This window comes from Euprymna scolopes, chromosome 31 (assembly GCF_053919585.1).
Source record: "Euprymna scolopes isolate OS-2025 chromosome 31, ASM5391958v1, whole genome shotgun sequence".
In the NCBI taxonomy this organism is placed as follows: Eukaryota; Metazoa; Mollusca; class Cephalopoda; order Sepiida; family Sepiolidae; genus Euprymna; species Euprymna scolopes.
Window position 1 is genome coordinate 15,306,071 of NC_136512.1, and position 12,471 is coordinate 15,318,541.

Below are 12,471 nucleotides of genomic sequence, written 5' to 3' on the forward strand. Positions count from 1 at the left end.
TAAATACAATCAAAGTAGAAAGAATGCTGGTACCTATTGTGAACAAACAAGTCATATATATATATATATATATATATATATATATATATTAATACGATAATGTGTTATTTTGTGTGTCACACAACTTTTTTCTTCTGAGTGACTGTTGTTTAAGTGTTATGACCTTTCATTTCTTGTAATAAATAATTTTACCAAAAATTCTCCATAAGTTTTGGTTTCGATTATAACTGAAGGAACTCGAGTTATATATTTTTCTTCATAAGTTTCAGTTTTGATTCAAGCTGATGCACTAAAGTTATAGGGATATTTTTTATTTTTTAAATCATAACTTTATAAGAATCTATAGACTATAGAAAATTGACTCTAATAATATATACGAAATCTGCATGAATTAAAATATATTCAAGCATTTTTAACAAAAGAGCTACAATATCATTTATGCTGAACATCCACAGAATTCCAACATCAATATATTACATATGAAAGGGTCTGTTGTGGAATTTCCACAGGTCCAACTAGTATTAAATAAATAAATAAATAAATAAATTAAAAAAAAAACAATTTAAAAAAAAATTATCTTCGTTTTTTATTTTTCTCTTTTCTTTTTGCATTTGCTTTTGTTGATCGTTTGTCTTTTTTGAGTCGTTTGTCAACCACTTTGAAAGGCCCCTTCGGTTTGCTTCCGCGAGTGCCACCCCCTCTTTTGGCAACAACGTATGAGATTTCTTTCTTCTTTTTTCCCAGCAGACCAGCCTTCTTATAAATACTGAAAGACAAAAAAAAAAAAAAAAAAACACACATAAATATTGAATTTTACATGAGAAAAATTTAAAAAAAAAAAAAAAAAAATTTTGCCATTAAGGTGTATTATTCAGTAGGAATGGATTCAGGTTTGAGAGAAATGTATGGAAGAAATTACCTTCCTGAAATTTCTAAAAATGAAAACATAAACTAGCGCTGGGATGATTAATCAGAATCCGAAATATCGGAAAAATTTGTGTGTATTTTCCGATACCTAAAACAATTCATTTTATTTCTTTGTTTTTGTTTAAAACTTACTTCTCCACTGCTGGTATTAACAATAAAATAAACATTTACTGATTTTAAACTAAAACAGAGATGTGAGTGACAAAGTGCGTTTTGGACTTTTACGAATGAGGCATCAAAAGAAACTAGCAAAAGTGCATTAAGAATGTGGTGACTATGTAGAAAAAACAAAAAAAAAAACGGCCTCCTTCCATAAGTGAAAAATTTATTTTAACCATGACTAATGTTTGTGCAAAAGATCCAAGGTGTGGTTATTGAGAAAAGTGCAAACAAATGAACAGACAAATAATTTTTGGGCAATTTAACCCCTGTAATGCCCCAGACGGGTGCAACTAGAGTTATCCCGGAAAATCCGTTCTGTCAAAAAGTTTACTTTCATTAGTCATTAATGTTTGTGCAATTTTTTTTTTTTTTTTAATCCAAGGCGTGGTTATTGAGAAAAGTGCGAACAAACGGGAGTGAATTACTAGGTTCAATCCCTCTTTTGTCAGGGAGGACTAATAAATTTTAGAGCACAAAAAGTTGCTTGTTTTAACATTACCAATCCTATCTCTTTAGCTCTTAAACATTTTAGTTTTTGAATTAAAAAATATGCCTTATTTTAGAATGACCTGCATCAGCATATATATATATATATATATATATATATATACACACCAGGTTGTTGCATAAGTTCCCGTTGTTTCATAAAAAATTTGTTCTAAAAACATATTTTGATATTTGACAAAGTGTCATACATCATTAAAAAGCATGTATTCAAGATAATAGTCATTGTTTTTTGTTTGTATAATTGTTTGTCGTTTTTCAGAACCATCAAATAGATTGTCAAGTAGATAAAAAAAAAAATCACAATTTCAACACCACCTTTTCGCTTTTAATTGAGCTTAAAAATCGAATGAAGTAACCAAGGATACTTGTGCCATATATGGAGAAAACGCTATAGCTGACAGAACTGTTCGAGCCTGGTTTACCAGTTTCAAACACAGTCATTTTGACCTCAATGACGCTCCTCGTTCCGAAAGACCAACCAAGATAGATGAAGACCAACTCAGGGTTCTTTTGAAAGAAGATGGCCATCAGACATGTAGAGAATTGGGTAAAAAGATGAAGTGTGATTTTGCGACAATTTCACGCCATCATCAGTCAATAGGATTCACACAAAAACTTGGAGCTTTTGCTGTTAAAATTCTTTGATTTTCTTAAAAAAAAAAAAAAAAGAAAGAAAGAAAAAAGCAGCGGGAATTTATGCAACAACCTAATATATATATACACACATGCACATATGGTGACTTCCTTCAGTCTTGACAGACTATGGATATCCACTGTAAGGGTGCCTGCACATAAAATTTTTGTGGCAAGAGTTGCGCAATCTCCAACCACACCTTTCCTGAGTCGACATTGTTAAATATCAGTGGCAAGTGGCATTTCAGGATGACTGAAAACAATGCCGAGGTAAGCAGAGAGCATGTACAGTACCCAGAATTCCCAAACGGTCACCAATCTGGTACTAGGTAGGCTCAACGTTGCTTAACTTCGGTGATCTGATGAAAACAGGTGTGTCAATACAATCACACACACGAAGAAGCCTATAAAAATTAATTTTTACTTACTCTTTGATTTTCATCCACTTTTCTCGTTCTGATGTATCAACTGCATCTGTGATAGTTTCTGCTTTCTTGCGTACTTTTTCAAGTTTCTTTGCAGACTGTAAAAAAAAAAAAAAAAAAAAAAAAAAAGAACTGAAATTGAGGGAACTAAGTTATCATAAAATATGAAACCACTGAAAAAAAAAAAAAAAAAAAAAAAATTATGAAAAGCCTTCGGAGAGTGCAGACCTCCACCATCCTAGGCCTATATTATTATTATTATTATTATTATTATCCTACTCTTTGCATTCATCTAAAGGGGGTCAACTTTCATTTTTCAAAGAAAAGTGACAATCTGACTTTTACAATAGAAGGTCTACATGTTGAGTTATGTAAAAACGAAGGTTTGAAAATGAATGTTATGAAGACGACACGGATGATCAATTGTTGCGGTGTACTTGACGACTATTCTGAATTCATAGCTATAAATCAGCATCACATAGACCATAGATTCTCAATGGGGGTGTAATTTACTCCCAGGGTTGAATTTTGGGTTCTCAGAGGGTGAATTTTTACCTCATTTATAGTTTTAACTTTTTCTTGTTTTTATTTACAGAATTCGGAGTCCATCATGAGTATTTAAAAAAAGAAAAAAAAGAAAGAAAATACAATCATTCAAATATTGAATATGGATTCACATCCATCATCATAAATCAAGAAGAAAGGCCCCAGTTTGTTATTTGTAGTAAAGTTTTGACAAATGATTTTATGAAATCAGCAAAGATGGAGCAACATTTGCAAACTGCTCACCGTCATCACAAAGACAAGAAAAATTATTTTGAACACCATGGGAATCCTCTCAAAAAGATTAAGCTGTTTTCAACACAAGATTTTAAAGAAGAAAACCAAAAACTTATTGAAGCTGCATATATTGTAGCACTCGAAATAGCAAAGCAGTGCACTTTTTGATGCAGGGTAATCTTGGAAAGGATGGGAAATGGGGGGAATCACATTCTTACAAATTCATTCATTCATTTAATTCGCAAAGAATAAACACACAAACGATTACCACTTACAAGCGGAAAAGTCAGTGAGAATGGGGGGGGGGATGCTCTGTACAAAGAGAAACTATACAGAAGGAAAACATGGTTTACGACCCCATTAGATAGCTAGTTCCATAAAGATGTTACTTGAACTGAGAATGCTGCTTGGCGTCAAAGCCTTCAGAACCATCAAAGGTAGACCTTTTTTGCATGTTCGCGATCTGGGGCAGGTGTGAAGAACAGGTCCCAGTCCAGGCTGCATCATCCATGAAAGATGTTATAGGCGAGGATGAGGTTGCCTCAAAGCCTCCTGCACTCAAAGGAAAAAAGATTTAACGCCCTACAAATGGTGAAAGGAATGCAAGGTTGAGAACCCCTGACATAGATATTTTCTCTTTTAACATTAAGTTTAATTCAAATTTTAATTTCAAATTGATATTAATAACAAAAATATAAAAATTAAAAAAAAAAAAAAAAAAAAAAAAAAATCTAAAAAAAAAACATTTTTTAATTAAAAAAAAAAAAATGAAAACGAATAGAAACTTTTAATAAATTTTTATTAGATTTTATCTGAAAGAGCTATTATCTAACTTCTCTTTTTTGTATTTTTTTTGTTAAATATGAGACCATCTGCTAAAAAAAAAAAAAAAATGAACAGTCCACTTGATAGAACAGCCACCATCAAGTGCAGATTTCCTTTCACCAAATTTGTTCATTAAAAACTTTTCTTTTAAGGAAGGGAAGGGAGATAATCTCAAACTAATTACTGATTTAGAATAAATTCATAGAATCTAATAATTAGCCTTCATCCTTAAGTGGCACATTAATAATAAAAAGAAGAGGAGGATGACTAAATGGTTAGCAGCACACACCGACATCAGAATATGTCAAGTTCAAATCTAGTTCATTCCACTGAAACACTTCCCTTAGGGATGTTAGCAACCGTCATATGGTGACTTCTGTAAGTATTCATTGTCTTTCTAGAAAGAATTTTAACTAGAAAAATATCAGAGAAACCAATGCCAACAATAGAATCATATGATTCACATGAAATAAACGATTTAATAAAAAAAAAAAAAAACTTTATACGTCAACTTACCCGCAGTTTTTTCCTGGCTTTTGCCTCTGCAACCTTTTTGATTGGTCGTGCATCAACAGCTTTCATCATTTCTTTGTATTCTTGCACTTCAGCCTGAAAATAAAAACAAAAATATCCGTATTCATTTAGAGTAATTTTTCTATAATGTCTATCGCAAAATATTAACCACTCGAGGAATATGGGGGACACGCAAGTAGAAAAAAAAAAATACAATGTATTTATATAGATACTAGTCGGCCGTCTAGCATTTCCCAGTTATAAGATATGAATAAATATTATATTTTAATTAATACAGAAAACAGACATATGTGCATGCAAGTATTTTTATTTTAATAAACAGTTCACTTCTTGTAAAAAAAACAAACAAAGAAACTTGAGCTGAGATCAAAACCAAAGCCTAAAGACAGCGAGTCAAGTATGATAACCATTAGACCAGCTTGATACATTCTTTAAAAAGTGTTTTCTAACCTATTAAACATAAGTTGTTATATTTCATAACTGTGCATGCGCGTTTTATCTCAGCGGTTGTGTTTTGAAATGTTGGAACTGTGTAGAAAGACAGACATGACAGTAGCTCAGTGGTTAACAACACAAACTGGCTTTTTGTCTAAGAACAAAGTGTAGTATCTGTTCTGATACTGCACTTCATTTCTGTCCTAGGTCAGTGGAGGAGAAATTCTCCATGACCGAGACAAGAGTGCTCCTATTTGGGAGCTGGGTTTTCCCCATATTAAAAACCGACCTTGGGTCTAACTCTGCCCTTGTGGGGAAGCAAGTAAATAGGAACACAAACTGACAACCTGGATGTTCTTAGTTCAAATCCAGTTCGTTCCATAAAAATCACTTTTACTTAGAATGTTGGCAACCTTCATGTCTCTCTCTTAAGTACTTGATAGAAATAATTGTGACTAGGATAATATCAGGGAAACCAATGCCAATAATAGAATCTTCGGATTTATATAATATGATGATGATCACTAAGAAACAAGATTATAAAACAGCATCAGATCAACACTTATGTAACATTCTAAAAGAAAAAGGAAAGAAAAAGAAATCGCACATCTCAAATGTAGCATTATTTGGACTACTATTCTGATCTTGGTTATTATTTCTTTCACATTTCAGTCAATTTAACTTCTGGCTTTTTTTCAGACGTTTTTTTTTTTTTCTTTACTTGGAAATCAACACAGAAAATGTATCCGAACCCCCCATAACAAAAACTGAAATTATATGAAAGGTTTTCTCTTTGCAAAACAGTGCATCATAGTGCTGGATCTTTTTACTGCATCACTGGACACAGCTGTTTGCATTGCCTTCTCATCTACAGAGTGAATTTTGTATTATACATATAACATCAATAAACCTGTGAACCATAAAAAAGGTGTTGTCGTTTTGATAAGATTTTGTGTTACAGATCCATGCAGACATGTTCTTGATTAAAGATAGCATGTCACTCGCTATTTGGCCATTGAAACATACAACTGGTTTGCGTATTTATTTTATAGATTAATAGTCTGAAACTATTAGTTTTATTCAAATGACGGATGCGGCATCAACAGATGTTGCCACTCTGAATCAAAGTAGACTTGGGAGTAAGGATAACTATGGATGACTCCACACTTCACAAAGCTCCCAAATTGGGGTCTCACCACAGGATACAATTTTGTGCCCTATCCAGGATAGATGAGGCTGGGAGATACGTTTGTTTGTTTGTTTGTTTTTGTTTTACGGCATATCAACCACTTTGGGGTCATTTAATGCCGAAAGGTTCGTTATGTTGTGTTAAATATTGGTTTGTTCTTCTTAAGGTTTTTTTTTTTTTTTTTTTTGGGGGGGGGGGGGGGTCTTTCCTTATATTTTTGAGTATATTTTAGTTTCTTTCAGAAAATTGATAATTTTTTGGGGATCAATCTTGTTTAATATTGTTTTCAGATTTTTTTCTTGGTAATACTTTGTTCGGATTTGTTCAAGGTCAATGCAGTTTGTCAGTATATGGTGTATTGTGTAGGGTTCTTGACACGTTATACAGTTTGGTGTCTCCTCCCCTTTTAGTAGATGTGAGTGGGTGATGTGAGTGTGACCTATTCGCAGTCTGGTCATTACTACCTCTTCCTTTCTTGTTAACTTTTTGGTGTCTCTCGTTCCAATATTTGGTGTTATTTGGAATAGTTTGTTTTTGGTGCATGAGCTCCAGTTTTCTTGCCATTTTCTCTTCAAAAATGTGTTTATTTTAGTCTTTAGGTCTGTATAGGGGATTTTTCCACTTATGTGGTTTTGTTGCAGAGTTTCCTTTGCTGCCTTATCTGCTTGTTCATTCATGTATATGCCGATATGGCTTGGTATCCAGCAAAAGATAATGTTTTTTTTCATGGTTATGGCATCTATTTTGTTTAGCAATTTTGTAATAAGTGGATTTGTCATTTTTTTTTCTTTTAGAGATATGAGTATTGAAAGTGAGTCAGTAAATATGATATATTTTTGATGGTCATCATTGGTTATTATATTCAGTGCCAAATCTATGGCTGTTGCTTCTGCGCTGAAAATAGAAGATTCGTTTGGGAGCCTTTTCTTTAGTTTTATTTTTTTGTGGATGGCTGCGCATCCTACTTTATCTCCATCTTTTGATCCGTCAGTGTAAATTTGTGTATATTCTTTGTATGTATTCTGGATGATAAGTAGTTCTTCATGGAAGGTTGATGGGTGGGTTTTCGTTTTGGGATATTTATTTAATTTTAATATTATGTGTGGTTGTTTGATCATCCAGGGTGGAGTTTTTGATTTGTTATATTTATGTATTTTTGTAATGTCCATTTGGGCTTCTGTGAGAAGGTTTTTTATCCGGAGGCTGTAGGGCTTGATATCTTCTTTCTTGTTGAAGAGATGTGTGTATTGTGGGTGAAGGGTACATTGATATGCAGGATTTGTTGGACTTGATACCAGCTTTAGGTAATATTGTAGCGCTAACTTCTGTCGTCTTAGAATCAGTGGAGGCTCGTGGGCCTCTATATAGAGGCTTTCTACTGGAGAGGTTCTAAATGCTCCCAAGGCTAATCTTAATCCTTGATGGTGGATTGTATTTAGTTCTTTTATGTAGGACTTCCTTGCTGCTCCATAGATGAAGCATCCATAGTCCATTTTAGATCTGATTAGAGTTTGGTATAATTTTAATAATGTGACTTTGTCTGCACCCCAATCGGTGTGTGCTAGGACTTTGATCAATTGCATTGTCTTTTGGCATTTTGCTTTTAAATATTTTATATGCGGTATAAAGTTCAATTTTTTATCAAATATAATACCTAAATATTTATGTTGGTCGGTAAGTGGGATGTTCTTGTTATCCAGTTTCAGGTTGGGGTCGTGGTGGAATTTTCGTAATTTGCAAAAGTGGATGCATTTAGTTTTTTCCTCTGAGAATGTAAATCCATTTTCTATGGCCCATTTGTTTATTTTATTCAGACAGAGTTGTAGTTTGCGTTCGGCTGTTTGTATATATTTAGATTGGTAGTATATAAGTAGGTCGTCCACGTATAGGGCATTTTCAATTCCTGGGTCTATGTTTTTTATGATATTGTTTATTTTAATGTTGAAGAGGGTGACAGACAGGATACTGCCTTGGGGGACCCCCATTTCTTGATCTTTTTGGACTGAATAAGTGTTGTCCATCCGTACTTGGAAGTTTCTATTTGTTAAGAAATTTCTGATAATTTCTGGCATTCTACCCCTAAGTCCTAGTTCATACAGGTCTTTTTGGATTCCGTATTTCCAAGCGGTGTCATACGCCTTTTGCATGTCAAAAAAAATTGCTATTAGATGTTTTTTTTTTGCAAATGCTTCTCTTATGCGTGTTTCCAGTTTTATTAAGTGATCGGTGGGGCTTCTATTTTTCCTGAAACCCGACTGGCTTTCTGTAATTAGATTTTTGCTTTCCAAGTACCAATTTAATCTTTCGTTAATCATTCTTTCAAAAGTTTTGCACAAACAACTAGTTAGTGCAATGGGTCGGTAGTTTGTTGGGTTTGTATGGTCTTTTTTTGGTTTGGGTATTGGGATTACTGTTGCCTGCTTCCAGTTTTTTGGAATGTTGTTAGTTATCCATATCTCATTGTAAATTTGTAATAAGTAGTCCAGTGATGGTTTTGGTAGTTTTTTGAGGAATTGATAATGGATCTCGTCGGGGCCGACTGCTGTATCGGGAGATTTGTTTATTGCCTCCTCTAGTTCTGCACTGTTGAATAATTGATTGTAGTTTTCTTCATTTTTTGATTTGAAGTTTATTTTTATTTTTTCTTCATTTTTCTTTATAGCTTGGAATTTTTTATTTTGGTTTTTTGATGATGAGTTCATTGAGAATTGTTCTGCTAATTTATTTGCGATATTTTGTTTGTCGGTAATCTTTGTGTTGTCGCATATAAGGTGTTTAATAGGGTTCTTTGTATTTTTTCCTGCTATTTTTCTGACCATCTCCCATACTTTTTTGGGTTTTGTGTTTTGATTAATTTTTGTTACATAATCTTTCCACGAGTTCCGTTTTGATTCTTTGATAGTTTTCCGTGCTTTGGCTTTGCTGTTTTTATAGGTGTCCAAATTTTCTTTCGTTGGACTGTTTTTAAATTTCCTTAGGTTTGCACGTCTGGCTCTTATAGCTTCTTTGCATTCTTTATTGTACCAGGGTTTGTTATATTTTGTAGTAGTGGAACTTTTTGGTATGTTCTCCTCGGCTATTGTGAGTAGGGTGTTGCTGAAATATGTGATGTGTTCTAAGTCAGGATTCGCTTCAGGTATTAATCTGTATTGACATGTATTTTGGAAATTTTCCCAATTTGCCTTTTGTAAATTCCAGCGGGGTGTTTTGTCTTCTGGCTTGGGATTCTCGTTTTCTATTATGATTGGGAAGTGGTCACTTCCGCATGCATCCTTATGTGTTCTCCAGCTATAATCCATGTATATAGTTGGGTCACATAGTGTTATATCGATTGCTGATAGGGTTCCCGTTGGTGGGTGCATATATGTATTCTCTTTGTTGTTGAGTAGGCATAGATCGTTTTGGTTAATTATTTTTTCTATGGTTTGGCCTCTTTTGTTGTTTTTTTTACTGCCCCACCATATATTATGACTATTGAAGTCTCCCAACAGTAGAAAAGGTTTAGGTAGTTGTTTGATTATATTGTTTAATTCAGTTTCGTTTATTGTTTCATTTGGTGGTATATAGAGTGAGCATAGGGTTATTGTTTTGTGTAGTGTTGCAGTTATTGCAACAGCTTGCATATTTGTTTTTAAGTTCACTTTGCTGTGTGGAATGTTTTCGTTTATCAGTATTGATGATCCACCGGTGGCTTTGCATGATAATTTGTTTATGTGGTTGTATATTGAGTAGTGTTTTATGTTAATTTTGTCATTTTCTTTTAAGTGTGTTTCCTGTAGGCAAATTATTGCAGGACATAAGGATTTGATAAGTATTTGCATTTCTTCGATATTAATTTTTAATCCTCTTATGTTCCACTGTAGGATTTTGTTAGTCATGGTTTATATTTTCTTTTGGTTTTGGACTGTTGGTGTTTATGTCTACGTCCATAGTTTCGATGTTAGTTTGGGTGTTTCTTTTGGAAGTGGATGGTCTGTTTCTTGTTTCTGGTGAGAGGCTTTTTTTGGGTTTTGGTCTGGGACTTTTAGATTTACTTTGTCTTGACTGTCTTTTTTGGCTATCAGTTTCAACTAGTTCAAATTTATTTTCATTTTCAATTAATACTAATTCTGTTTTTTGTTTGTCATTTTGTTTTTGGGGGGTAGTTTTTTTGTTGTTCTGTTCTATTTCCATTTTTTCTGTTGTTGTGTGTTTATTTTTAACATCTGTTTTTGTCCTTGTTTGTGACTTGGATCTTTCACGTTTTGATAATTGAGGAGGTTTCATTTCTTTAGGGATTGATTCCTCAATATTGATGGAAGTTTTTCTGATTTCCTTTGTTTCGTTTTCTTTTATACTGGGTTGTTCGTTTCTGACTTTTATTTGGCTGTTGGAGTTTATTTTCAGTTCTGATAAAAAAGATTTTAATTCTTCAAGTATGTTCTTTAGTTCTTTTGCTAGGTTTGCAATTTCTGGAGCAAGGTTTAGTTCATTGTAGTTGTACATTTTGTTTGCTTGTTGGGTTATTGTGGCATATGAGTTTTTGGTGCGATTTGTGACTTCTTTGCGGGCTTCTTGGAAGGTTATATTTTTTTGATATTTGATTGTTATTATTTCCTTCTCTTGATTATATATTTTGCACTGTTTTGAGTGAGAGTGGTGCTCTTCTTGACAGTTTGTGCATTTGGTTTTATTTGGACAGTCTTCTTCATCGTGGTCTGGGTTTTTTTCACTGCAGTTTCCACATGTGAAGAATCTTAGACATTGGTCTTTATTATGTCCAAACTTTTGGCAGTTGTAGCATTGTAAAGGTTTTGGGATGTATTGTTCTATTTTCGTTCTTTCATAACCTATATTGATGGTCTCTGGTATTTGAGGATAATTGAATGTTAATATATAAGTGTTTGTATATATTACCTCTCCTTTTTTTTTAAATGTGATTCTTTTTACATCTGTGACCCCTTGGTTTTTTAGTTCTGTTTTGATTTCTTCTGTTGTGCAGACGGAGATTTCCTGGTTTTTTATGACTCCTTTGGAGTAGTTTAGTGTTTGGTGTGGATAAGCTTTGATGTTTGTTTCATGCAATTTTTGTAGTTGAAGTAGAGTTTTGGCCTGTTTTTTATTTAGTACTTCTACCAATATGGTACCATTCCTTAATTTTTTGACATTTTTTGGTGTTATTTTGCTTGATATTACCTTTTGGATAATGAAGGGTGACATTTTAGTTAACGGTATATTAGACGTTGCTTCTAGCACGATGAATCTTGGAAAGTTTGTATCTTCATTGTCGCTGTCAGAGTCAATTTCTGTGTGTGGTCTCTTGGATTTTTTGGTATTCATAATAATTTTTGAAAAATTCATCAGCCATGCTCCCCACCCTCCTCGGAGCCCCTTATGGGGAAGAACTATGAGGGGGTAAATCCCATTCGCCTCGGTTCTCCAGGGCTACATAGCTGGTATACTCAAACATGGGGAGGTTTCCAAGCATTCACAATATATGGTTATGCCCACCCAAGTATGGGATTTCCCTGTATTTTTATTATTCCTGATGGTTACCTTTTTCCCAGCTTGATTGACCCTTCAGCCATCGCTTATTAATTCAGTTTATTGTTTATGTTGAGTGTTAGTGTGTTTTTGTTTGGATTGTCTGAATTAGTGCTTGTCATGACCAACCGATTGATTGGATCGGGCCTATCCAACCTCCCGTCTAGCCTAGTAAGGGCCAAAGTGGTGTGTTGTAGTATCATGTTATTATTTCCTAGGCATGTTCCACTCAACCACCAGGATCCCGTTCTTAATGCATTACGGGTTGCCACCAACGGTCAACTGGTGGTCCCATTGAAGGATTTTTACCCTCTGCAGGGGGGCAGTTGGTATGTTCTATCGCCCTACCAACTAGGCAAAAAAAAAAAAAAAAAAAAAAAAAAAAAAAAAAAAGGTGAGGAGGTGAAGGAAAAAGAAAACGAGGGAGGGGAGGGGGAGGAGAATGTTGTTTTTGTTTTTGTTTTCGCAGAACATGACTAAGTTTTGCAAAAGGGAATAAAAAAACAAAGACATCTATGTAGGTGCGTTTCA

The 12,471-nt window shown here is 33.8% G+C and overlaps 1 protein-coding gene across 1 annotated transcript in view; it reads right to left on the reverse strand.

Annotated features, from left to right (window-relative positions):
- Positions 1-561: 561 nt before the first annotated feature.
- Positions 562-12,471, reverse strand: part of LOC145255644 (pre-rRNA 2'-O-ribose RNA methyltransferase FTSJ3-like) — a 113,939-nt gene continuing 102,029 nt past the window's right edge. The window contains exons 16-18 of the mRNA XM_080114184.1: positions 4,776-4,868; positions 2,658-2,752; positions 562-766 (exon numbers count right to left, since the gene is read on the reverse strand). Of these exons, the coding sequence (XP_079970310.1) occupies positions 574-766; positions 2,658-2,752; positions 4,776-4,868 (381 nt within the window). The 3' untranslated portion in view covers positions 562-573. The remainder of the gene's footprint in view (positions 767-2,657; positions 2,753-4,775; positions 4,869-12,471) is intronic.